Source organism: Phacochoerus africanus, chromosome 1 (genome assembly GCF_016906955.1).
Source record: "Phacochoerus africanus isolate WHEZ1 chromosome 1, ROS_Pafr_v1, whole genome shotgun sequence".
Classification (NCBI taxonomy): domain Eukaryota; kingdom Metazoa; phylum Chordata; class Mammalia; order Artiodactyla; family Suidae; genus Phacochoerus; species Phacochoerus africanus.
In genome coordinates, this window is record NC_062544.1 from 150,004,541 (window position 1) to 150,032,427 (window position 27,887).

At 50.1% G+C, this 27,887-nt stretch overlaps 1 protein-coding gene across 1 annotated transcript in view; it reads right to left on the reverse strand.

Moving 5' to 3' along the window:
* FGD5 (FYVE, RhoGEF and PH domain containing 5) overlaps positions 1-26,904 on the reverse strand; it is a 131,031-nt gene extending 104,127 nt beyond the window's left edge. Inside the window, exons 1-2 of the mRNA XM_047781695.1 lie at positions 26,693-26,904; positions 15,782-18,404 (exon numbers count right to left, since the gene is read on the reverse strand). Of these exons, the coding sequence (XP_047637651.1) occupies positions 15,782-18,404; positions 26,693-26,705 (2,636 nt within the window). The 5' untranslated portion in view covers positions 26,706-26,904. The remainder of the gene's footprint in view (positions 1-15,781; positions 18,405-26,692) is intronic.
* Between the last annotated feature and the right edge of the window lie 983 nt (positions 26,905-27,887).

Sequence of the window (27,887 nt, forward strand, 5' to 3'; positions counted from 1 at the left end):
AACTGATGAAAAGAGCTCCCAGTGGCCCAGGCTAGAAAAATTTGAACAGCAAAATAAAACAGTATTGGGTTATAAAATAAAGTAGAAAATAAATAAACTGGAGATCATATATACATTTCTTATGCAAAAGAATTTCATTTTTTTTTTCTTTTTCGGGCCATACCCATGGCATATGGAAGTTTCTGGGTTAAGGGCTGAACTGGAGCTGCAACTGCCAGCCTATACCACAGCCACAGCAACGCCAGATCTGACCCACATCTGCAACCTACACCACAGCTTGCAGCAATGCCAGTTCCTTAACACACTAAGCAAGGCCAGGGATCGAACCCGCATCCTCATGGATACTAGCAGCATTCTTAACCCGCTGAGCCACAATGGGAACTCCTCCAATTATTTATAAATCCTTACCCCCGCCTACCTTAAGTACAGGCTTCACCTACTGATTTCCTTTTAAAGAGGACAGTTTGGAAAGGGGCGGGGAGGAACTTTATGGTGGAGAAACCAGGCAAATACCATGTTAACCAGGTGCTCAAGGTCAATATCACCAGTGATAAATCATGTTGATAGTAGGTACCCTTGATGTGATGTGATGTAAATGGCGATTTACCTCTGTGTAAATGGCAACAACCTCAGTCTAATTATGAGAAACATCAGACAAGTTCTTATTGAGGGTCAGTCTCTAACACCGCTGACCAAAGCTGTCCAGGTCATTCAAAACAAGAGAAGTCTGAGAACCTGCCATGGACAAGAGGAGCCCAAGGGGACCTGACAACAAGATGGGTGAGATTCTAGAACAGAAGAAAGACATGACGTTAAAAGTAAGAAAGTGTGACTAAAGCACAGCCTTGAGTTAATAACAGTGCATTGATACTGGCTCAATAATTATAACAAAGGTACCACCCTAATGTAAAAGATCATTAGCAATAGGGAAACTAGGGCTGGGATTTTCTGTACTACCTTTCCAATTTTCCTGAAAATCAAAAACTGTTCTAAAAAATAAAGTTTATTTAAAGAATTATTAAGCTTTCCCCATGATTATGTATTATCTGTATTTGTAATTCTTCAAGTACGGTATATACATATTAAAATTTAAAAAAATCGAAACAGATTACATGACCTAGAATAATCTTTAACTTTTTCCCTAACAGGGTCTGGGTTTTAAGAAATTAAAAAAAATAAATCAAGTGAGGGAGTTCAGATGGGCCGGTCATAGCCTGAACCTCCCTCCCCAGCACAGGAACCGAGGAGGTCAAAGACCAGATGCCGGGCAAAGGCTGCCCCACACAAAGGTCTCTTCACAGTGCTGCTGGTTGGCCGTGGATGAGACCTGGGGCCTCCTGGAGTCTGAGACTGAGTTTGGAGAAGGAGGGGGCTCTTTATACAGAGGCAGACCAGCTGCCTGAACTCTGGTCTCTGCTGAGCCACTGACTCACCCCATGGCTCTACGGCTCTACACCCAGTGTTGACCTCTGGCCAGCAAGGAAACTTGGGTTTGGACCAGGGACCTCCCAGGAAACCAGATGCAGCATCTGCAAGGAGCTTCTCGGGAGGGGTGCGCAGGCCCAGAGCAGTACCTAACCCAGGACACCAGCTTCTTTCTTCTGCCATCAATGGGAACAACTCCAGGTGTGCCCAGGACCTGGCACCGCCTGTCCCGGGCCAGCTCAGGGACCAGCCTCACCCAGCTCAATTCCTCATGGGACACGCGGCCTCTCAGCAGGTGCTGAGTCCTAGATCAGCTCCGCCACCTGCTGGCTATGCGACCTCTTCTGGCCTCCAGCTCCTTTTCTGCTCTTCACTACCTTTTTCCTGAGGTTGTCCAAACTGTGGGACTTACAGGGACCTTCTCCTGCCCTTCCTCAGATCCCTTTTCCATACAATCCTAACAGTAACAGTAATTACACTCACTGAGAACCTGCTTTGAGCCGAGCCCTGCAACAAGCAGGTGGCGCAGGTTTCTCTTAGCCATCAGAGACTGTCACTCTATTAGCCCCATTTTTCAGGTGAGGACACTGGGAAACATTCCAGGAAAATGGCTAACCTCAGGCCCCACACAGAAAACAACCCCGCCTACCTCCTGCCCCCTCCAGGTCTTTGCTTAAATTATGCTTTTAACTGGCATCTTGCCTCCTCCAAACCACGGTTGTTGGGAGAATCAATGTAGCTAAGAGGCACAGAAAATCTGTAAAGTGCAGTGCACATGTATGTGGCTGCCACATCAAGGTTTTACAACTTCCTGAACTTCCTGGGGTTTTGAGTCCAGCTTTCTGGCCTCAAAAGGAATCTCCAGGACAGTCTCTCTGGCAGGGGCTCCCCCAGTCCCTCTGCATACCCTCAGCAAGGGCAAATCAGCCTCCTATAACCCTTGCCAGGAAGAGGTGCTGCTCAATGGAGATGGGACTCATCCCTGTGCTGCCCTGTAGGTCCTGGTGCCATGCTCTGTTCTGAGACCCCGTCTGTCTGCCTCCTCTGCTACATGCCTCAGTCTTCTCACCTGTAAAATGGGGCAGATAGGCAATGTGCCAACGTGTGTACAGCACTGGGGTGCTCAGATGTACATGAGTCACTGGAACCTGCTAAGGGTTGCCTCCTTTCCCCACTCAGAGCATTAATTTCATTTCCAAACTTGTGAAACAGATGCTGAGGGGGTTATTAGAATACAGGAGTGTGTGATCCAATAATTATTTAACCCCAAACTGCTTTTCAACCTGCCATACCTTCTTTCCTTCAACAGAACAAAAGGCCTGTTTTTGAAAGATGGGCAGAAATCATTTCTCCATCTCCCTGACTGTGTCTGGCACAGGGATCTGTAAACCATTGATCAAATTATTGGTGAATAGGACCTATAAATATGTATACTTGACAGATAGCAGTGATTAAAAGAAGCCTGCCCAGATTATATTGGATGAGGAAGGGTTTTCAACTGTATTCCTCAGAAACCCTAAGCTCTCATGGGCAGGGATTCGCAAACGTCTGCCTGGAATTTCATGGATACAGACACAGCTACAGTGTTAATGACTAGAGTGTACTAAGCACTTATAAGGACCAGGCTCCAGTTAAAGTCTTCAAAAGTGTTAACGTATTCAAATCTCACAACAACCACTTAGGTAGGTAGTGTCATATTCCCTGTTTTTATAGATGAGGCTGCTAAAACACAGAGAGGTTAAGTAATTTGCCCAAGGACATACAGCCAGTAACTGGTAGAGCTAGGATTTGAACCCAGATGTCTATCTTAGAAAACTCACCACAATATACCACTCTGCACAATCATTACCATTCATTAGGCCATAACAGTGGCACTGTAATCCATAGCCCCCAATTTCTAAGATTTCTATCCGTCATGACAACCTCATTATTTAACTTCCTACAAAGTATTTAAAAATTTTGAACTTACGGAAGAGAATTACAATAAAACCTTTGCCTCCTATGTTGGGGTTCTGAGTAAGATTTCACTTAAAAAAGGACCTGCTGCAAAAGAGTGAAAACCACTGGGATGAAGTGTGAGGGAGGTCTCAAGGACCTCCAAATAACTGGGCTCCCATCTGCTTCGAGGAGACTGGGCCCTCGTCTCCAGGAGGAGGAACCCTGCCCTCCCCTCCCCCTGAGGCAGACCAGAGCCCAGGGCCCCCAGCCTCCACACACCGCCTCTTCAGCATTTCGTGGCATTCAGACTCAGCAGGCACTGGGCAGGAAAACATATCTGATGGTACCTGTGCCAGGAGGCACCTTCTGAAACCAGGCACAGGGCTGCTACTCAGTCCTCCTCTGGTCTTCAGGGGCTTTTCCAGCTTCGGGGCCTGGACACTTTCAGGGGCTGCTTCCTTGGGACTCCACCCACCCAGCCAGAACTGACCCCAAGAACTCAGATTTCCTGGCCTGTGTAAGTCATGGCAGCTGCATGTCCACTGTTTACTGACCAGGACAGAGGCTCACGACCTCCCGGGACATCCCTCTAGACACCTCTCTCAGTGTCGGAAAATCCCATTCCAACAGTATTGCAGAATATAAGGTCTCTGAGCAGATTCTGGAAGGCAGGGGTGTGTGTGTGTGTGTGTGTGTGTGTGTGTGTGTGTGTGTGTGTGTGTGTGTGTGTGTGTGTGTGTGTGTGTGTGTGTGTGTGTGTGTGTGTGTGTGTGTGTGTGTGTGTGTTTTGGTTTCTTAATTAAAATCGGGCAATCGGGCAAGCAAGCCTGAAATTTCAAGCCTTGATCTGGAGAAACTTCTCTTGGGCCCTATTACGGGCTTCAGATCAACCCCATGCACGTAGAGAATGGGTCTGTTTACATAGAGACCAGCCACATCATCCCCCCAAACAACCTCAACCCTAAGACATTCATTTTACAGGAATACAGCCAAAGACAGAGGCCTCTCCAAGACAGGGAAATGCTGCAGCCCTCAGCTGCAAGCTCAGAAATCCCCAGCACACGGCTGAGCAGCTGCCTTCATTTCTGGGAGGCTGGACAGTCTTGGGACATTCTCAAGGAGACTGATGAAACACATTAATTCATCACTCAGAAATTATTATGAGTTTTCTGTGTTGTTGACCTGGAGTATCGTAAGCACGGATGATAAATTCCCCTAGGGCCCTTCCTGAGCCCAGCAGGGCAATCTAAGGAAGTGTTAGCCTCCTGCATAATACCATGCCTCTGACAACTGCCACAACTGTGTGGGCTCTTCTCTCTATATATAGTTTTTACAGTACCCCCTGGCCATGTGGATCTCAGCAAGGGGACAGTAACTATAAGCTGTCCATTCCGAGTGCCTGTAATAAGGACATTTGCGTTCTAAGGATTCATACTCCACTGTGTGTCCTCACCTTTGATATCTGGGTGGTGGATTCCAGGTGGGACGTTCTCCAAGGGGGTGAACCAGAAAAAGGGAAGAACTCATACCTGGCAAGTCTTGCCTTCCAGCCCTAGCTCCTTCACTTACTGGCTTACACGTCATGTTACCACTCTGAACCTTAGTTTCCTCTTCTTTTAAACAAGTAAAACTTGATAACTACTCGTGAGGGGACATTCAGCCAATTAACTGAAGAGATGAACACAAAGTGAGAGAGAATCTCAGAGCACAGTTGAAAGCACAGGGGCGGGGCCTGCCGGAGCTAATGTTCTGGCTCTGCTGCTGACCAGCTGTGTGACCTTGGGCCCTTTCCTTAACTTCTTTGTACCTTAGTTTCCTCATCTGCTGAGTGGAGATTTTTTAAAAAGTATCTGTGTGGCTGGAGGGGAGGGGGCTTCAGATCAACTGAGTTAACACAGGTAAAGGGTCCAAGAGGGTGCCTGGCATCTAGAGGACATGAAGCAAAGCCTCGTGAGCTGTGGTGCACAAGGCTCCTGGCAGCAAAGGCCAAGGCCAATGGTGTTATATGGTAAGCACTGATGAAGCCCTTGTTCAGGCACCGTCTCTGGCTCCTTATGACAGCTCAGGGCTGAAGGGACCATCAGACTACTAGAACCCATGTGGAGACTGAGGCTCAGATGGAACAGGGGCAGAGCCAGACTCAAGATCATTCTTTGCTGCCTCTTTGGTTCTGACAGCTGCACTACCTGCCCGCCAGCGGGCACCCTGAGAGCCCCATGCTCTGGGTCACTGCTCTGAGTGACTATGCAGTCAACGTGGGGGGAGGCCATCAGAGCAAGCTCCTGTCATCATGCCTCGATCCCCTGACACTTAGATGCTGTGCTGTGGGGGTCTCTCTTCCCCCTCACCCCCCCCCTCCCCCCCGCCGCCCCGGCTGACAATACCTGTGCTAGCACACTGGCTGACAATGACACTCCCTTGCTGTAAAACCTTTAATAGCTCCCTATGGTTCACAGATCAACTTGATTCACACACAGAGTACAAGTCCAAATGCATTCCTTTCCAGGAATGTCCCCATCCTCATCACCTCCCAGCCTCCCTCTGGCGCTGGCCTGGCTTCTCTCAGGTCCCTGGACCATTACCACCTTCTGCAAAGAGCACTCAGATGGGGAGGCAGAACTGATGGCTCAAGCCAGTTCAGAGCAGTCACAGTTGGGAGAGAGATCTGAGACCCAGATGCTCAAAAGTCACAAAGCCAGGGGCAGAGCTGGGACCCAAATTCAAACCTCCTTAAGACTTCCAGAACCATTCTGAATAACAAATATTCTTTGTTGCATTTTCAAATAATTTGCAGATGACTGTAAACACACAAATCTCAAAGAGTTCAGATTACTCAAACATTTTGGAACCTAACACTTCCCTCCAATGGCATCTCATGAAAGTAAAATCCAAATTTATTACAAAGTCCCTGCCCACCCATCCCGGGTCACCCTCCCCACTGCGTTCTGCTCTCTAGTCATGCTGGACTCCTGGCCTCTCCACAGACCCTACCCTATCCCCCAAAGCCTCTAGCCTCAGGGCCTCTGTCCCTGCTGTTCCCTCTGCATGGATGCCCTTCCCCTGAGGTTATCTGATCACCATTCAGGTTTCACTAACATCACCACTTCTGAGAAGCCTTCCCTGAGCACCCCATCTAAAACGTCCCTTCCACCACTTGCTTCCTATCACATTGCTCTTTTCCTTCTTTTTCACAAGAGTAATTTCATCACAAAAAAATGATCTCATTATCCCCAACTTTCTAGCTCACTTAGTCTGTTTCCTGTCTGCCTCTCCCCAGCAGAACACCAGCTCTGCCTCACCAGGAGCTCATCTGACTACTTGCTACCACTACCACCACTACCACCACCGCCACCTCCACTGGCATCTCCACCGCCACCGCCTCTGAAGTCCGCAGAGCAGTGCCTGACATGCAGGAGGCGCTTGATACGTATTCAGTGAAGAAATACATGGAATTCAGAGATGACTTTTGCTCTTTGGCTGCATCCTCTGCACAATTACGCTCACTCCCAGGTCACGGACCAGGAAGAGTGAGGCCCAGACCTCAAACCCTGTCCACACTCAGGCTGAAACAAAGACTTTGCTCCTCCTCTGGGGCTCAGCTGGTCAAAGAGACCAGCTGCTGACATTTCGCCAAAGAACGCATGCAATAAGGCTGTCTGCTATTAGTGAGAATTATTTTCATGCCTCCCACAGAGGGAAACCCTGACTTTATGAAGGTAAAAACCACATAGTGATTAACACTTAATCAGGATTTCATCTGTATTAAAGCTCTGCAAGATATAAAAAAAAAAAAAAAAAAAGCTGGGGCCTTAATCTCATGCTAGTCAATGTTACAATAAGTGTGTTCCTGACGCGATTTTCTTATTAGGGTCCTTCCTTGTAAATTTTATTGCATTTAATTAAACATTATTGCTAAAAGAAACAGCTGCAGATGGTCTTATTTTAAGTCAGAAAATTAAAAACTGAATATTCTCATCAGTCAATTTCAACAAGAAGCACAGCCGCATGCATTAGGAATGTGATGCTTTTGAGATTATAATAATTTTTATGGCATTTCCAGGTCCTTTCAATGAAACTTAATGAAAGCTCTGCACGAGTTCATTTGTCAAAAACGTAATAATAGGAGGGCTTCCAGCTTTCCGGCAGATAGAAAGATACCAGTGAATACCACTACTGGGGTGTGCCAGAGCCCAGACACTGAGCTCGGCACCAACGGAACATGGCAGTAGGAGGCTTGCTTCAACTCTGCCATCCCCACCTAAGGATGCAGAGGTGAGGCTGCACAGCACCTTTGTTTTACAATGATGCACATTTTTGTGGCTGCGGCACTGTCTACGGTTATAAAGATAAGTCAGGTTTCATTCTCTCAGGCAATCACTTCACCAAAACATTGACTGCATCCTAAAGCTGTCCTCATGCTAGGGTTTGTGCTGGATTTCAGAATGTTAATGGCAGTTGCTGTCATTGTATGGATTGTCCATACAATTACCTCCTCAAACTGTTAGTTGGCTTGACCCTTTACCTTTTACTTTAGGGACTGAATTCTTCATTTTTTGTTTTTTGAGTTGTTTGTTGTTTTTGTAAATTGACTATACATTAACAAAACCCAAAAATGCATATGTATATACTGTTATTTATCATAAAATATGTGATGGTTTTACTGTAGTTATTTTTTTCCTTTTTTAAAACATTATAGTTGATGTACAATGTTCTGCCAAATTTCTGCGGTACAACAAAGTGACCCAGTCACATATATCTATACATTTAAGGACTAAATTCTTACTATTTCTTGCTATGTCTTTGACTGGAAAGCAACTCAAACTATTTATTTGGGACCAGACAGACTGTAAAAGATGGATAAAAGATTAAGAAGAGCAAAGGCAGACAGAAGCTAGCCTGGAGTTAAGGGATGCTGGAGAACTCAGCTGCCATGCACATTTCAGAGGCAGAACCCCGCTGCTCCTCCCCTCTCACCGCCTTGGCCCTGCCAGGACTTCATCTTCCCTGGAGAGGCAGGTACAATGGTCTTGACTCCTCTCCCTGCTTCCCACATTTATTCCTCCACTCTCCATCCTGCCGATGAGGTGTCCAGGGCAGTGCACCAACCCCATCATGGCACTGCCCTGCTGCAAACCCGCCAGGGTCTCCCTGCTGCCCTGGGGTGGGGGTGGGGGTGAGGCAGGTGGGTAACAGACAGGCTCGTCAAGCTGATGTACGAGGCGCTTTCCAGCTGGGCTCCAGGCTGCCTTCCCAAGTTCATCTTGCAGGCATGGACACTGACCTCTGTCTGAACACTTCACAGTCTGTTCTTACCCTAGACTCCTGTCCCAGGCTTGCGACCCTCCTGTTCCTCTGGCAATACCCTCGGGCACCCTCGACAGTACAGCTCCCTGCTGACCCTCCCCTAGAACAGTCTGGATGAATCTCTAACACAACCTCTATGACACCAGGTCCTAAGGACCTCTCCCATCCTTTCTCCCCAGCCAGACGGAACACCTGGAGATATGGACCGTCACCCTCCTGGACTCTAAACAGTAGCTAACGATGGCCAGGGAGGGAAATTGCTGAGCCAGTGAGATATTCTGCTATGAGAACCGGGGATGAGAGAAAGATGGTGTTTGAGACCTTATGCCTTTCAGCCCAAACTCCTCCATGTAGTCTCCATGTCTGCAGATGATGGGAAATGTTTTCCAGAATAAAGACACCAAGGAAACTTCTGAACCAAGGCTAAGTCCTTTCACTGCAGCGTCAGCTGCTGAAAACAACAGCCCTACTTTTCATTCGGGGTCCATTCAAATACCCTCTGTCCAGGAAGCCAGCCCACCCTCCTCCTGATGCCTCCTCTTTGGGTCCTGAGCATTTTGGATCTTGCACTTCAGGGACTTGGGTCTGAGTCCCCTGACCCCCTCAACTGTGCATCCACTGAAGTGACAGTATGGGTCCATCTCGCCACCTCCTTCTGTAACCGAGCAGGGCCCTGGGGGGCTTCTGGGCACAAAAGCCTGTGTCCCCCATTTCTTGATTTTAGGAAATGGGCCTCATTCAATCTCCACGGCCTTCCCTGAGTTCCAAGGGGCAGGTTCAGACAGTCCCTGATCAGGGAAGGAAGGGGATGCAAGGACAAGGAAGAGTCAAGCAACAATAGCACAGCCTTGGGGCAGGATCCTGGTTCCCTCTCAAGGCATACACATAATGATGCAGGAATCTTACACACCTAAGGGAAAAGTTATATTCCTTATAACTTTTAGAAATGAATATTTCTAATGAATATAGCTTCTTTTAGAAATGAATATTTTAAAACTGAACAGCTTGGAGTCTTTGCTTGTGCTTCTCCCTCGTTGGACTGCACCCTAAACACAATCACCTGTAAGCTAAAGATTAGGCACGCTGAGCACAATTGCTTGTGGGTTAAAAACTATTAGCACATGATGTTTTCCAGGAACATTCCTAGTTTGCTCTAATCTCTGATCAATATGCCCTTTTCACAAGTACTGTTATTCTAGGAAATAACCCAGAAGACCACCACCAGGATCACACCGGAGATCTCCTGCCACCAGCTTTGATGACTAAGATTCCCCCAAACAAAGAACACATGTTTGCCCCAATCCTGATTCTTATCTGAAACCCTGTTTTTCTCCTTTTTGACCATAAAACTCCCTGCAATTCTTCCCCAAAGGAGGGCACAGCCTTTAAGGCATTAGCCTGCTGTGGCCTCTTTTGCCTGGCAAAGCAATAAAAATTCTTCCTCCTTCACCCAAAACTGCCTCTATTCAGCTCAGGTGGACAGAGGCTGAGTTTCAGCAACAATTCCACACACACTTGGCATAGTTCCTTGTTCAGAATTACTCGTTTCTCAAATGGTGGTCATCAGTTAGCCAAATACTTGATATTCAATTACCTGGATGTTTCCGCCCCCATCCTCACGTGCGTGCTGTTTCACAGAGTCAATCCACACACTCCTGTGTGCTAAGAACAAACGGCCTTGAAATGCTGGCCCCCCAGCCCTTCCACGGCTCTCAGAAGCAACTGAAGCTCCCCTAACAAGCAGTGCAAGTGGCTGCTCTAACCCAAGCTCAAAGGGCTGCAGGAAGACAAGGGTCCCAGCCCCTGGCCCCCTACTCCCACAGCAGCCTGGAGGGAGGGAAAGATGTCTGAGCATCTCATGTGTGAGCAAGATGTCTGAGCAAGTCCCAGAAAAGCCTTCCCATCTTCTCAATGAGCTGCCAAGAGAGCCACAAACCCAACAGCCATCAGAAAGCCATCAGAAAGGTGTGTCCTTCCACTTTGCCTTGGGCCCTTTCCTCTGGACCCATAAACAAGGCCAACATTTTGGGGGGTGGCCATGCTGGCCTGTCTCCTGCAAGGGAGACATGTGAAACTGAAGTGGATGGAGGCCGCCAGCTGAGGTTGCACTTTTCAACCACATAAAACGGAAGTGGAAGGAGCATGAGACTGAAAGTCAGAACGACTTGGGTTCGAATCCTATTCTGGCGAGTACTATCTGCATGCCAGCCAGTGGTTTATATCATTTCACTGGGCCTCAGCTTTCTCACCTAGAAAATGGGGACTGGAAATTCCTACAGTGCCTAACTAACAGTGAGTTTCAAGTGAAATAACAGTTATCACCAGAGCCACAGAGATGGCTGGTAAGATGGCAGAATCATAAACCCTGGTCCTGACTCCAAACCAAGCGTGTTGTCTGCAGAGGTCAGAGGTGATGCTGATGCCACACCTGCTGCTGCTCACAAATTTGCAGTCCTGGTTTACAGATGTGAGGTCCTGAATGCCGAGTCACACACAGAATAGTCGTATGAGAGGGAGACAGAGAGACATCCCCTCAGTGGATGGAACCCAATTATCCACCCGCCCCCACAATCAAATTCCAATCCTGCATTCTCCACTATGTGACCCTGATCATGTCACTCAATAACAGCCAGTGTCGCCAATCATTCCACCCTGTGCTGCATTAACTCATTTCATCTTAATGACCTTACGAGGCTGGTACTACTATCGTTCCCTTTTACAGATAAAGAAACAGAGGCCAAGTCACACCGAAAGTAAGAGGTGGAGCACAGGCTGAGAGATGGGCATGAGCTCTCATGGTTCTCCCTGGGCTGTCCACAGAAAATGACACCACAAAGGCATCAAAACCATATTTGTTAATAGTTGGAGAGAGCACTGGGAGAAAGGGAGGAGAGGCAGCCAGTACAGCTGCATGGTCATGGTAAAATCTAGGCGGTGGGCACATGGACATTGGATGTAAAAACTCTCCTTACTTTTCTGTAAGTTTGAATATTTTCATGATGAGACAGAAAAGTGGCTTCAGGAGTCTTTGTCGAGGTGCAATGCTGAGTGACTAAAGGAGACATCGTGCAATAAGCAAACTTACAATTAATGGGGCTTTAAACGTGATGCCTGGACAAGCCAGTGTGTGTGTGTGGTGTTTTGCAACTAATGGGTATTTAATAAGCGTATACAAAGCACCTTGAAATGTGGTTCAGAGATACTTCATAAATGTAGTTCTAGGAGTTCCCGTCGTGGCGCAGTGGTTAACAAATCCGACCAGGAACCATGAGGTTGTGGGTTCGATCCCTGCCCTTGCTCAGTGGGTTAATGATCCGGCGTTGCTGTGAGCTGTGGTGTAGGTTGCAGACACGGCTCGGATCCCGCATTGCTGTGGCTCTGGTGTAGGCCGGTGGCTACAGCTCCGAATGGACCCCTAGCCTGGGAACTTCCATGTGCCACGAGAGCGGCCCAAGAAAATGGCAAAAAGACAAATAAATAAATAAATAAATAAATGTAGTTCTTTCCTCCAGTGAAGCTCAAAATCACCAATGCATCAACATGCATTTACTAAGCTCCTAGAGTGTAACCAACGTATTGAGGTCCTATGGGATTTTAGAAAAAAAGACTGGCTTCCCCAACCAAGAGTGCTGAGGACACAAAACATCTTACTTGAAAAGGACAAGTGTTAGACTAGATCACTATAGAAAACATTTTTTATGTGTATGACTCATTTCAGGAAAAAAAGAATGCTCTGGGTACATGGTTTAAACTAAAGGATGACAGAGCCTTTTTTGTATACGAGGAGAAAATGTACATAGGTAACGATGTATGAAATTTTATTTCATAAGATAGATTGTAAATAAGAGTATTACTGTAGCTGCTAACATGTTATTATCTATGAATACAAATCTCCCAGGAAGGACTACACAGAAGATACTTCATAATCATCCATTAGACCCTGAGCTGCTGCTCTGATCTGGGATCTCCATGGGCCCTCTCAATTCTATTACACACCCTGCACAGTTCTTGAAGGGAGGCACTTTCAGTGGAAAAAGGACTTGGATTTAAGTAACACTGAATCTCACCATGAGAGAGTTATTCCTTTTCCAATCCGTTCAAATCCTTCTGATTATGCCAAGCAGAAAGTCTCCGCATGGTGCCAGGATGGCTGGAACACCCCTCCCTCTAAACAAAGGGACCGAGCCTCCAGCTCACAGCCTTGGCAGGTAACAACTTCAGGCTAGACTGTACCCCTTCTATTTTATTTTGCTTTGTATCTTATTTTTACAATTGCCTCTGTTTATGACAACTGATACTGCTTTTCCATTTCCCAAAAGTGACACAAAATCTCTAAATATTTTTAAGTAAAAAGGATGGACTGATTTAAAGCAAAACCGTAAGTGCTAGTGTTGGTGGCTGAGAACTTCAGGTCTGCTTCAAGGCTGCCATTTTACAGGGGAGCCAACTGAGGCCCGGCCTCTTTTAAGACCCCACAGCAAGTCTGTAATTGGAGCAGGCTCTGAACCCGTGTCTCCAGGCACACTGTCCTGTGCTCTTTCGGGACTGTCGCTATTTATTTTGGCTTCTGCCTCTGATCTTCACGCAAGGTCTGGGGTGGGACAAGTGGCGGAAGGAGGAAGGAACTGTCTCCCACCCTCTGATCCCGTCCTGTCCAACCCCAGGCACCTCTGGGCACAGGTCTCAGATCAGCAGCACCCCCGCCCTGTTGATTCTCAAAGCCCTCATTCAGGTGAAGAAGCAAGGGGGCCTTAGCCCGTGGCAGTTTCCCCTGCCTCTCATTTCCATGTGTCTGAAGCCTCTCTTGCCCGGACGTGTTCCAGCCCAGCACGGGGATTTCTCTCTCCCTCTGCCTCCATCTGCTTCATGCAGGAAAGCGGAAGAAAGCTTTGCTCACTGATTGATATCCAAGAGGATGTGGTTCCTGCATGGGAGATTTATCCCCCAGTCTGGCCTCAGTGAGGTAAATGCAGAGTTAGGCAACAGTGCTTTTGAAATTCAGAGTCTGATGGGTCAGGATTCTCAATCAAGGCCCCAGGCTGTAGCAACAGATGTGAGCTAATGCAGGGGAAGCACCTAGCGCAGTGCCTGGCACACAGTAAGCGTCAGCTTTTCCCTGGTATTTTATTCCCTTGGTGTCATGTTACTTTAGATGAAGGGAGCTTTTGTGGTTTTTGGACAAAGTACAGATTGAGGCGTCACAGGCCTTGCATATGGCCAAGTAGCCTGGGCACTGCACAAGCCCAGAGGCACCATATGTAAAGTTGAGTGTGACAACCAGACCTGGCGTCCCTTAGCATAATTCCCTACAAATTCCTGAACGGAGAGCCAGGAAATCTGGGTCCTAACATTGATGTCTCCACTAAACTGCTGGGCGACCTTAGGCCAGTCTCTTTCCCTCTCTGCCTCAGTTTCCTCTTCTGTAACAGAACCAAACATTGTCTGAAATTCTCTTCCAGCTACAAAATCCTGTGAGTCAACAGAAGCAGACTTCAATTTCTGAAGGCTAGTCATACAAAAGAGGAATTGAGCTCAGGGGCCTGGCCGGGGTTTTGGGGGCAGAGCCAGCATGAGCAGGGCAGGATACCATAGGGAGTAGCTTTTGCCTTAGTGGGGCTGGGACATCCAGGGAGAGAACTTTTGCTTCTGTCAGAAAGAAAATCTTAATCAGAGTCCCTAGCAACAAACATGGCAGCTGTGGGTGGTAGTGAGTTCCCTGTGGCTTGAGGAATTCAAGTATAGGCTGGGTTAGGAGAGAGACCTATGAGAGGTGACAGCTTTGACCATATGCCCTTTGAGGTCCTTCCCAGTGTGGAGACTGTACCGTTTCAAGGCTTGGTTCTATTTTCATCAGTGCTGGAGGCATTTCCGCTCTGAGTCCCATCAAACCCCGCTGATAACTACTAATGTAATGAACTCATCCACTCTGCCACCCTCACCCTCTTAAAGTTCGCACCCATCCACATTCTTCAAATTAAACTGGATTCCTCCAGCATCACTACTGTTTACCTTTGCTTTGGCCAACAAACCTAGGAAGAACCAGTTAATAGCCTTTTCCAGACTTGGGGCAGGGGGAAGGTAGAGCCAGGGTGGGGAACCCTGTAAAAAAAAATCAGGAGAATAAACCATACAAACACTTCTAGTGTCTATACACCAGAGACAGCTAATGCCAATTGCAAATCATCCCTATCTATTCATTACTGCAGGGCCCCTGGGCATTGCTAGCGGCAGCAGCTGTGTAGGATTGGGTTGCATTACTGCACACGAGGGGGAAGAATCAGGATTTCCCTTAAAATCACACCATTCTGACTTTTCATTAATCTAGATAGACTCTCCCAAGGGTATAAATGGTTGAGGTTGAATCGTGGCACTTTTCAGTTGCACCCACAATGTCTAAGGAACAGCAAGATTTGGCAATTATCCACCTGGGATGATCAATAAGGGCATTCAGTCAGTCTTGGGAAGGTGGGGTCCGAAAACCCCCACTGCTGTCAATAATTGCAGTGTTTCACGCTCACTTCCTAGGTGACTGAGTCCAAAAAAAAAAAAAAATCAGCTTGGATGTAAATCTTAAAGACTTCTGTTCAGAAATTTAGCTCACGCACCCTTAGCTCTTTAAACAATTTAAATGAATTGTCTTTTCTCGTTCCCTTGAATAGAGTGTATACTGACACAATAAAAAGGTATCAATCACAATTTAGAGTATTTTCCTGATGGTGAAAGCTATTTAGTTTGGCAAGAGTCCAGAACCTTCTCTCTTGGTGACTTTCCCAGAGGGGCAGAGCACAGCAGTCCACCTAGGAGATGAAAAGTGCACCCCAAATAATAGACATACTGTGCTGGCATGTGTGATGCATGTGGCATCTAGGACAACACTTTCGCAAAGGTTAGATCCTCCCATTTTCTCAAACACTCTGCCCAGAGGAAGCAGGACTCCATTTCCCAGATGAAGTACCTGAGCCTCAAAGAGGTAAAGCCACTCACCCCTTGTCATAAAGCCAGGAGGAAAGAGAGCCCGAGGCTAAAAAGCAAGTCTGTTCTGTCCCCGTGCCTAAGCCCACCTCCTGGGTAGTTACACCTGCGCCACAACAAAGGAACTGGAATGTCATGGTACCTTTCTGCCTCCTGGTCTGCACTCTGTGGTTTGCTCTCAAAGGCATTGAAGCTGCTCATGTCCACGTAGCCATCATTCTCATTGGCCGCAGACAGGGCTCTGCTCTGCTCTTCAAACAGCTTTGTAAACGTGCCGGCCCTTGCGGGCCTCCGGGGTGGGAGCTGGATGTTTTCATAGTCCGAGTTCATGGCTGGAATGTTCTCGTAGTCCGAGGTGTCAGCGTTGGGGAAAGAGATGGAGCGCGGCTTGGTCAGGGGCAGGGGCAGAAAGGGCGGCCGGGAGCGGTCCTCGAAGGACTCCACCCTGGACACCGTCCTGCTGAAGGGCACGCCCTTCCTCTTGCCGTCCCTGTAGAAGATGAGGGAGGAGGGCGAGTCACAAGCCCGGGGCTTGCCTGTCCGCGCCCTGAGTTGAGGCGAGTTGCTGAGGCTCCTCCGGTCCATCTCCAGGAGCCGGGCTGGGCCATGGTAGCTGGACTCTGAGGAAGACCTGGACGAGGACACGTTGACGTCCACATGCACCTTGCTATCTGTCTTCTTCTTAAATGTCAGTGCCAGGAACCGTTTAAAGGACGGCTTCTTCTTCTTGCTGTGCTTGTCCAGGGGCTCGCTCTCCACCAGGAGCGAGGGTGAGCTCTTCGTGATGGGCTTTTTGGTGATGCAGGCCAGGTCAAAAGGGGGTGGGATGTCGACCACAGAAGATGGGGTGGAGGTGCCGCTTGACGGTAGGTGGCCCCTCTGGGAGAAGCTGCCAGAGGAGCCAATCATACAGGGCAGGGAGAGGTTGTCGTCCTTCCTCTTGATCCTGTGGTCGTCTAGGCTGCATGCCTCGGGCTCCCGGTACAGGGACATGGGAATCTCTCGGCCTTCCACGGAGAATGACCGAGGGTACAAAGTGAAGGCTCTGGGCTTGGCGGGCAAGGCCCTGCTGACGTCTAGCGGCTTCCCCTCCAATGGCAGGACCGTCTTCCTTGCCTCCTGGGTGGCACCTGCGACACCAACTGCTGATGAGCCAGCTTCTGGCCCTGTTTCTTCTGGGACAGTTTCTGGGACATAGCCAGCTACCTTCCCGGAGTGGGGCCTGGCCCTCACAATGACGTTCTTCCTGTCAACGGGAAGTGAGCCACCCTCAGCATCGGAGCTCACTTCGTCCTTCACGTCATAGCCACTGGGTGCATCCAACGAAGCCTGTGCCTCCAACATTGCCCCATCCCCCTGGTCTGCCCTGCACACCAGGCCCACTCCCATCTCATAGGGGTTGGTGAGTGCATCATCCAGAGCGTCCTCATCCTCTGACAGGACCACCACATTGGGGACACAGGGCCTCTCCTCAGCACCACTGGGCCGGGAGCCATGCTGGCCACAGCCAGCCCCAGCCCCTGGGTCCTGCTCTGCCTGCTGGCCCGACTGCAGTACCTGCTCTGACTCTGGGCCTTCCACCGACTCAGGAAGAGGAGTGGAGCTTTCGCTGCAGAAGGAGGTGCTCTCGGTTGGGAAGAACTCATAGGGACTTTCTGAGAGTGGAGCCACAAAGTCATCCAGACAGTCGCTCTCAAAAGGAATGATCTGGCAGCTCTCCTCTGCTGCTTCATCTGGCACGGCGTCCTCATCTCCTCCAGGGTTTCCTCCTGCCTCCTGGGCCAGGGCTGCAGTTTCTTCTGGGTCACATGGCTCATCATCAGCATCTTGGCCGCCACTGCCTGGGGTATCTCCACACACCTCCAAGGAGGTTTCAGGGCTGAGTGTGGCCGCCTCTGCTTCTGGGATACCTGTGACCAACCCCTCATCTTCCAGGGGCTCCTCTGCGGCATCTTCTGCATCCCTCTCGATGGGGCTGTTGGAGTCCAGGCATGCATCCAGCGCCCCAGGTTCTGCGTTGGCACAGCTTTCCTCGCCATCCTCCTCTGCCTCGCCAGGGGTCCCGGGCTCCTCATCACGAGCTGCTGGATCCTCTACGTGGAGGTCCAATAACGACATATTGCTCAGAAAGGCTGCCTCTCCATCCCGAGGACCCCCATCCTCCAGGATGCACTCGCTGTATTCTTCTACCAGCTTCGCTTCCTCCTCAGCCATGAACCTCTGCTCCTCTGCCCCCTCGAACTCAGGCATGAGGTCTTCATCACTCTCTCCACTCTGCACCGCTTCAGCTGGGCTGACCAAGTCTTCTGCAGTTGCTTTCCCCTCCTGCTCACACTCCTTGCCTCCTTCCTGGCCTGTCTCCTCCCCACTGGCCTCCAGAGGCACCGAGACTTTGTCCTCTGCAGAGCCCCCAGCCCTGGGTCCATCCTCTTGGGGCACAGCCCCAGGGGCCAGGATGTAATCCTCGTCCGCCTCGGACTCGGAGCATTCCGGGTTGGAGCGCTGCTCCTCGCAGAGCCCTTTGTCCACACAAGGCAGCTTCCCGTTGCTGCATTTGTTCAAGCTGTTGATCATGTAGACACTGGCCCTCCACTCGCTGGGGGTAGCCAGCCTGGGTTTTGGGGCGATGGGGGGTTTTGGCCCCCTAGACATGGAGTTGGGACTGTGGAGACTCTCAGGCCGGGCTGAGGGGAATTTAGGTGCCGTTACTGGCGTGAGAGGACTGGCAGTCTTTGGCTTGGGAGCAAGTGGTGGTTTGGGTGAATCTAAAGGATGAACACAGAGAAAAGAAGGAGAGAAAAAGAACAGTTACCATCACTTCCATCCAGAGTTCCCTACCCACCATCTTTGAGAGAACACCGAAGATGTTTCCCAACCCAGGTGAATCCAACCCACCACGTTCTGCCTCAGGTTTACACCCTCCACCAACATCTTTAAAAGCCTTTGACCTTCCACTAAAGACTCATTCTGTGAGCAAGGTGAAGCGATCACTCTTTTAGGCACCATCCAGTGGAAAGAAGCCAATTGGATGACCGGCTATGCTCCTCAAAGGAAGGCATCCACATCCTTCAAGGCATTCACTCAACAACCAGGTACTCAAGGTTTTCCACATGCAGGTGCCCATGAAACAAGGTTGTTCTCAACAGTCACCATCCCTGAGCCCCTGTCCTTCCACCATTAATTCCCTGGCACCTACTATACACAAAGCACTGCAGACGGTCAGGTCTTCCAGGGCCAAGAGGAGAGGATTCCCGCTGCAGAGTACTCCCCTCTGAGTTAAGGAGACAAGATGAACAGGACAACTGGAAGACTGAGCCCAGGCCCCTGTATGTGATGACTACACAGCTCTCTCTGTTTTCTCCCTCCCTAGAGAATGACACACCACAGCTCTGGGCTGGTGATGTGTGATTCTCCTGATGGTCATTGCTGAAGTCTACATGCTTCAAGACCAGGGTCCAGCTAACTTCCCTGCATCCATATTTCACAGTAGAAATTGGGGAGGGAGTGGGATAGACTGGGAGTTTGGGATTAGTAGATGCAAACTATTGCATATGGAGTGGATAAGCAATGAGGTCCTGCTTAATGGAACAGGGAACTACCTCCCATCACTTTTGATGGAACATGATGGTGGATAATATGGGAAACAAGAATATACATATATATATATATATATATAAGTATATGCATAACTGGGTCACTGCTATACAGCAGAAACTGACAGAACACTGTAAATCAACTCTAATAATTTTTTTAAAAAAAGAAATTACATGATATTTTTCAGCATGGATATTTACAAAAGATCTCATACATTGTGCATGCTGAGGATGTACTGAATGTGGCAGAATAAAAGATATGGTACAGCATGTATGTGCTGCAGGAGTTAGAGAAGCAAGAGCTGCCCTAGCTAGGAAGACCCGGCAGAGAGGTGAGACTTCAGCTCGCTTTCGCAGGATGGGAGTCACCTGGACAAGGGAAAGGGTCAAGGGAGGAGTCGCCCGCCGCCAAGGTCAGTGGCTCTCTGGCCACAGCCAGCCCACGCCTCCACACCTCCCGCCAAGTCTCCAAACCCCTGCCCCTGTGGTGGGCAGGGTGAGGAATGCAGAGTTCAAGGGCTGCAACTCCATCCTGACATAGCTTCCAAAGCACTGCCTGATTCCCCGATACCCGGGTGTAAGACAGACAAGCCCCCCTTCAGCCCAGTCTCACTCTCCAGTTCCAGCCCATTAAGCCTTGGGTGCATTACAGAGCAGCCTCAGGACACCAGCCCAGCCATGACAGAAGGAGGACAGAGCAGAGGGCTGGAGGTCTGTCAGCAAACCCTCCTCCCCACACTTGACTTCAATCCTTGTGCATCCAACCCCTGTCGTCTCTAACCTGGAGCTGTCTGACAGAAACCTGGTGTGAGCCACATTTATCATCACACACGTGATTTTTAATTTCCTCAAAGCCACTTTGAAAAGTAAAAAGGAAACAGGTGAAACTAACTTTAACAATACATTTTCCACCTCAATTATCCAAAATATAATTTTGGACCAAAAGATCATTTTGGATATTATCACATAAATCAATGAATCATATTTGGATCAACAAGTAATCAAAATACAAAATTTATTGGCGAGAGAGTTGACATTCTTTTTTTGTATTAAGTCCTCGAAATCTATCATGTTTTTCACATTCGCAGCACATCACAATTCAGACCAGCCACGGTTCAGGCACTGAGCAGCCACATGAGGCAGGTGGCTAAGCTGCTGGCCAGCACAGCTCGAACTGATCCTAACCCACCTCCAAGGGACCGTCCCCCTGGCACCTCAATTTCAGTGTGTCTAAGGCCAAAGTCAACATCATCTCCCCCCAACCGGCAGAGCTATGTAAACCTCAGCTGAAGAGCCCCAAAAGAAATGAAAAAGGCCCAGAATAGCAGTGATACAGGCTTATAAAGCCCAGGCACCACGTCCCTCAAAGGGCCTGACTTCAGAGCCTCGGAACTCATACGCTGCATGTGAATCTAAGGAACTTGTGCGCCTTCTCAAGGCAGAGCCAACCAGGAGGAGTGGGGCGTGGGAAAAGGAATACTGCCAGTTTTAAGATGCGGCAGCTGACAGCACGAAGGGGGAACAGAGGCACAGCTGATTTTAAAGACCTCAAGGCTAAAAGGCCAAAGCAGCAGGTGTACCAACCCCCCATCTCCACCTGCATTCATCCTCGCCCACAACCAGGCCCACCGCTGGTGTCCAGGTAACAGCCCAGATACAGGAGTCCTCAAGATACAGGAAGTAACTTTCCAACTCTGTGTTTCCATAGGCAATCAAAAAGGTCCTAATTTAGAAAAATTTCTGTCCTATTTGGTTAAAAATAAAAGGCAAACCCAAACATTTGGAGCTTAAATAGCTAAGCTTCAGCGACCTGTCAACGTAGAGTAACACAGTAATAATGGAACCTGGTGATCTGGGTTCAAATCCTGGCTTGGCCACTTATGAGCTGAGGCTGAGCCTCAGATTCCTCATCTGTGAAATGGGGACAACAGTAACACCTTCTCTCAACAGGCAGTTAGGAAGATGAAAAAGTGTATAATGTGAGAAAAGTGCTTAGGAGCAGGGCTTCCCACAGGAGGTCCCCATAACCAGTAGCTTTTACTGTTGTAATGTTTGTCTTCCCCACAGACAGGCATAAGTCCTGCTCTACACAGACAGGTAACATGATACCAGCATCACGCCCTCACTATCAGATGTTAGGCAGCGGCTGGTCTTTGGGGTGGGGGCTCTCATTTCTCATCCTTAACAGGCAGTATTTCACACGGGCCTGACGGAGGGACAGAAGGGCCGTGAAAAATGACCATCACCTAGACTGCATCCCTTCCACCTCCATCCCATCCTTCATCCGATCAAGCTATTGATCTGGGAGCGCGGTCTCCTCGGTAAAGGTTACAGTGGGCGTCTGAGGCATGATCCTGCAAGAAAATGCCTTCCCCACAGGAGCCTCTGGGAGTGACAAGTACACAGTGTCCACAGAGTCCTGCTCCCAGCTCTGGGGCTCAGGCATCCACGCTGAGGTCAAAGGACACCAGGTCAGAAAGGTCTGACCCCTTCATTGAAAGATGAGGAAACTGAGGCACAGAGAGGGCATGTGACTGGGCTGCATTACTCAGCTAGTCCAGAGCAGGGACCGGGTAGAATGGGAGTTTCTTGCTTCCTGGTCCAGGCCCTGAACCTCTGCCTTCACCCTTTTGCCACCAGGCATATGTTCTACAGTGGACTCTCAGGGCTCCCAGCTTCTAGTGAAGCCAAGAAGAGTAAAAACGCAGGGAAATTGGGGCCAGTGAGACCAGGGCCAGCAAACCCAGTGAGAAAGTCCCATGAGCTATGTCAGAAGGACTAATTGACCATAAAGTGAGTGAGTGGCTTTCCTTCATTCCCATCCCGTTTTCTTTAGTCCAGTGCCATTAAATAGGTGCGTATTGAGTACCTCGTACGTGCCAGGCACTCATCCAGACTCTTTGAACATCTCAATAAACAAACAAAGACCATACGTCATGGACCTTATATTCTAGTGGTGGAAACACACAATAAAAAGAGTAAGTATGTTATACATGGTATGTCAGATGATCATAAAAATCTATGGAATAAGATTGGAAGTTGGGGGGTTTTGCAACTTTAAATAGGGCAACTGGGACAGGCTTCACTGAGAGGTCATCAGGGTGAAGGCTTGAAAGAGGTGGGTCCAAGGAGGCTAGAGTGGATGGAGGGAGTGAAGGGCGGGGCAGGAGGTGTGCTCAGAGGGTCCTTGGGAGGTGCAGATCACCCCCAGCCCCAAGAAGAAGAAGGATATGCATGCTCCAGCTAAAGTGCTGAATGGAACAGAAGAGGTGAGCATGGGAGCAGGGGGACCAGTGGGGAGGCATAGGCCATGATCCAGACAAGAGGAGACAGAGGCTTGGACCAGGCTGACAGCAGTGGAGGTGGGAAAAAAAGTTGGATGCCAAATAGGAAGGCAGAGCTGGCGGGATTTACTGACAGTATGGACTTGGGCTAGAAGGGAGGGAAGTCAAGGACAATAGGAAGGTTTGGCTTGGAGAGACTAGAAAAGTGAAGTTGCCACCAACTGAACCAGGGCAGGCTGCAGGTGCTGGGGAGGGAAAACCAGAATTTCAGTCTGTACATGTTAAATCTGAGTTATCCAGCACACCCCTAAGAGGGACTATGGGGAGGGGGGCGGTCCTTGGATGTAGCAGTCTGGACTCCCAGGAGAGCTCTGGATGAGAGGGTGTCTAGGGCACAAGCCTGGTGGGAGTGTGGGCAGAGATGAGAGTGGGGCCTGGAGGGAGCCCCTGTGCCCCAAGGTTATGAGAAGAAGCCAGCAGAAGAGACCAAAGAAGGAGGAGAGAAAATGAAAGAGAAAATGAAACTCAGGACCCTCTCTAACTCCCTCACCAAAAGGAACCAGACAGAGCCCCTGCCCACAGTACAAGGTCATCTGAGTCTCAGACCAATTCTGCCCAGAGACACCCCGGCAGAGAGAGCAGCAGGATGCATGGCGAAGGAAGGGATGATTTGCATAACCAAAAAAAGATGTTTGGTGTTCCAGGTAGAGGGAACAGAGTGTGCAGAGGCCCAGAGGCAGCTGGATGCAAGCCCTTTGGGAGCAAGTAAAGTGTCCGGTTTGGCTGAGCTTTGGATGGTGGCAGGGAAGGGGGAATTGCAATACAGATCAGAGCAGGGGGCTTCTCCTCTGAGGTAAGCTTAACTTTCTGACTGTCCAGAACCCAGCATGGATGGAACTACTGGACCCTCTGCTGCCTCCCAAGTCCCTCTGGCTGCCACACAAAACATCTTTCCCTCTTGGGGGGCATGCCCTCTCCACCCCAAGGTACCAACACCAGGACCTCCTCGAAGTTTGCTTCACCTGAGGATGACTCGAATGTAGAAAATACTTCCAGCCAAGATGCCAAGAGTTAACTGGGGGGCAGGGAGTCACAGTGACAGGAGGAAGAGATTTTTAACAGCTTCTGGTGATAGAAATCATCCTCAGCCAGCCCCCCTGGTGCCAGTTTGTATTTTCTCTCTCTATTTTAATTAACTATCTGTCACTCACACCTTCATGGCGTGGCTCCCTGTCAGCTGTGCAGAAGTTGAACTAGAAGGGGTACTGGGAGGAGCACTGGACTGGGAGTCGAGAGCTCTGATCTCCACTCTCAACTCTGACAGTAACTATAGGGGAGACCTTGGGAAAGTCCCCTCCCCTCCTTGAGCCTCAGTTTCTGTAGAGTGAGGGGACTGCGCCACCAGTCAGTGAGTGCCTTCTGCTCTGGCTGACAACAGCCTATTAAACTCACAGCTTTTCTGATGATGTCCCCTGATGGTCCCATCTTCGGCCCCTGTGTCTCTTTCAACTGCAGTTCATGATACTCCCCTTGGAACTCTCAAAACCATATGTTCCAAGAGTAATTATCTTCCAATTTCACCTTCCAATTGCATCTTAATTTAACTTTCATTCCTGGGTGCCCGCTGGAATGTCCGAGCCAAGCCCAATGATTTCTAATTAGGCTGCTGTTAAGCTAGTCCAGTGATCCACAACAGGGCACGCACTGGGAGCACAGCGTGGGGCAGAGTGGGAAGAGCCTGTGCCCTGGACTCAGAAAGGCCCATACTTCAACCCAGCTCTGCTGCACGGGATCAGCTGTGTGATCATGGGCACATCACTTTGCCACACTGAGCCTCAGTTTCTTTCTTGGTAAAATGTAAGAAATGTCCCTTTTTTTTTTCATAAGGCTGTTGAGAAGTTCAAGAGAAATAACAGACAAAGGATACCTAAAAAATTCAATTGGCAAAGATTTCCTGTGAGCCTACTGTGCATTTGGCACTGGATAAAAAAGCAGGGGCTCAAGCTGGCAGTATGTGTCAGCTCCTCATTCAGTGTTTCAATCCTGTCTCGGCTCCTCATTAAATCAGTGACCATAAAAATCCCTGCAGCTCAGTCTTCTCATCTATAAAATGGGAAGAGCAAGGGTATTTACCATAGGGCTACTGTGAAAACTGAATTGATACAAGCAAAACACTTAAAAGCAGTACCTGATTAAATATCAGCTCATAATTTACTAGTCACTTATAATGTGACAGACACTGTACTAGGTACCTTACGAGCTTTATTTAATTTCATGAGAACTCAATGACAAAGATTATCCTCATTTTTCAGATAAAGAAACTGAGGCACAGAGAGGTTAAGTAATCTGCTCAAGATCACCTGAGTATACAGTGGTTCTGAGATTCAGTCCCACCACGTTTGTGAACCACTATGTTACATGATCAGGAAATTCCGAGCAGAGCACACAGAAATCATTATGTGAGGTCTATGACTTCCATCACATGGAAAAAGTAACCAGGTTTATGCTAGAGGCTAAGTACAGCATAGCTGAACCCCAGAGTGGTAACTGCTGAGATTTTCTGGGACCCAACCTACCTCTTAGTGTATTCTGGCTCACTCAATTCCCCAGATTCTTAGAGAAGGGAGGGCTTGCCCAAGCCTCATGCAGGGAAATGTAGGAAAACTGGACCGGCTCTCACCATTGTCTTAAAGGGAGTTTTATTAGGAGTGTAGCAAAGTGCTAGCCGGGCTCTGTCCAGGCTGTGCCAGATCAGGCAGGAGGTAACCTTCTTCCTCCATGGAGTGGCTGGCAAGGCACTTGGATCCTGCTCCAGTCTTTTCCACTCCCCAAAAGGGGCACCTCTGCTTCCACCCTCACACCCCCCCATTCTGTGACCAACACTCACTGTCCAGGTGTCCACATGCCCAGCAACAACAGGGTATGGACCCAGGGAGGCAGCTACCACACTCAAAAGTGTCTCCTTAGATCAATCCAGCCAAACATCTCCCATCTGCACTTCACTCCTAAGACAATGACTTTTTTCATTAAAAAGATTTTAAAAAGAGAAGCCCCCCTCCCCGCCCCCCGCCACACCACACACACTCAGGGCAGCAGGATATGGTTCTAAGACAGCCAAAATGGTGGCTTCCTGTTTCTTTAGGGATGTGTGTTTTGGAGTATGGCTTCAGACAAGGGTGTTGGTCGGGGAGGGAGCTGCCTGTAGCTAAATTCTAAGAGAAAAATATTAAAAGTGATAATCGCTCCTTGGCAGGCAAATGAAGTTAGCTGGGACTGCTGCCCTGCAAACTCGCCTCTTTGAGAGAACTTTCTGCCCTCCCGGTGGAGGAATCAGGAATCCCAGAATTAGGTTCCAGGCACCGCCCATCTTTGAGTCTCAGTTAATACATCTGGTAAATGGCACTCCTCTGGAGGGTTCGCTATTTACCGTCAAACGCATTCTGGATTTCATGAAACCCCTGATCTGGCAGAGTCAGATCTGCAGGGCAGAGACGCGAGGGCTGAGGGAAGCCCGGCGTGCGGCTCAGCCTAGGCTTCCTCTAGGCTTTCGGTCCCCTGCGGGAGGCACAAAGAGCGCCCCCGCCAAGGCACCGCGGGGGAGGGGGATGCGCTCTGGGCTGTGTGGTAACTGATGAGCTCCAAATCTGGGGGTCGAGAAGAGAGAAGAAAGCAAGAACCCGCTTAAGGGCGCGCCGCGGGTTAATGAGGGACCAGGAACAGACCCCGCAGTCGGATCCCGTTGGCCGGGAGCGGCTTTTGAGGGGCCAGCGAGGGCCTGGCGGGGACCTCCAGAAGCAGGAATGAGGATTAAAGGGCGCGACCAAGTCGCCTTTGCGAAAGGAATGTCTTTCTCCGTTGCGAGGGGACCCTCAATATGGGGACAGCGCGGGGAGCGGGATACGGCCGTTCGCGGACAGGGTGCGGCCTCGCCGAGGTTGAAGGGGCGTCCCCAAGGCTGGGCGTCCGGAGGCAGGGGCCCCCGACGTTCTCAGCTTCTTGGGCGAGGGATCTCCGCACCGGTCCACACCTCAGCCCAGGCAGAGCCCAGTGGGAAGTGGGGGGGGGGATGGTTCTCTGAAGCTCCCTCCCGGCGCCCCGCGGGCTCCAACTGGAAGCGCCCGGCGGGGGCCCCTCGCGCGCGTTCTGCGACGCCAGAGGTAGCTCAGAACCTCCTACCTGCTCTGTTCATTTTCCAGCGTGCGGAGCCCGGGGCCGCCCGTCCGTGCGTCCGTCCGTCCGAGCGCGAGTCCACGCGCCGCCTCACTCCATGGCCGCCCGCGGGGCCCGCACCCCCTGGCGCCTGCCCCGCCCACGGCGCGCGCTGGTCTCCGCGCGGCGCGCAGGGCCAGTCGGGGCGCGGGGCGCGAGCCTCCGGGGCTGGGCGGGGCCGGGGAGGGGCGGGGGCGCGAGCGCCGGGAGTGCGGGGGCGGCGGTCGGAGCGGCGGGAGGTGTCGCGCTCACTCGGGACTTCGCGCGGCGCGCAGGGTCAGTGGGGGCGCGGGGCGCGAGCCCCCGGGGGCGGGGCTGGGGGGCGCGAGCACGCGGGCGGGTGGCGGCGGCGAGGTACTGCGCGGCGTCGCGTCCGCTCCCGGCTCTGGGCTCCGAGCGCCCTGGGCTCTGTCCACCTCGCCTCCGCTGCTGCCGCTGCGCCTCCGCCCCCTCCTAGACGTTTCCTCCCGCTCCCTGAGAGGAAGGCTTTTTTTTCCCTTTTCTGCTCTGTCAGGGATCGAGGGAGCCGAGGGGCGAGGCGTCCCTGCGCACATTTAAAGGGGCCGTGGCCGTGGGGACTCAGGTTGTCGCGCAAGGTTCAAGGGACTAGGATCTGGGCGGGAGCAAGTCGGCGAGTTGAACTTTTGGGGGCTCTCTGATCCTTTCGCCCACCGGACCTTTTATCACTTCACTTTTAACCTTGGCCATTCATTCAGTCGTGGGCCAAGAGTGTTGCTGAGCGCAGAACAAGACAGCTCCAAATTCTTACCCTCGTGGACCTTAGATGTGGGGACGGTGCTCAGTGGAGATGTAAGACAGATAAGCAGTAATTATCATTTCAGAGAGTGATGAGTGCCTTGAAGGAGATGAACTAGGGTCGGACGTGGGGCAGAGCGTGGCTTTTAGGGTGCCATAGTTGTTAAAAATACAAATTCTCGGGACCCTCCCCGCACCTAGAAAATCAGCAGTCAGTGCCCCCCGTGGTGCAGTGGATTAAGAATCTGACCTCTGTGGCTCAGGTCTCTGCGGAGGAGTTGGTTGGATCCTTGGCCCAGTAGTGCAGTAGGTTAAAGGATTCCGTCCAGTAGATCGAAGCTGCTCCTTAGGTTCAGTCTCTGGCCCAGGAATTTCCATATGCCACCGGTGTGGCCATTAAAGAAAA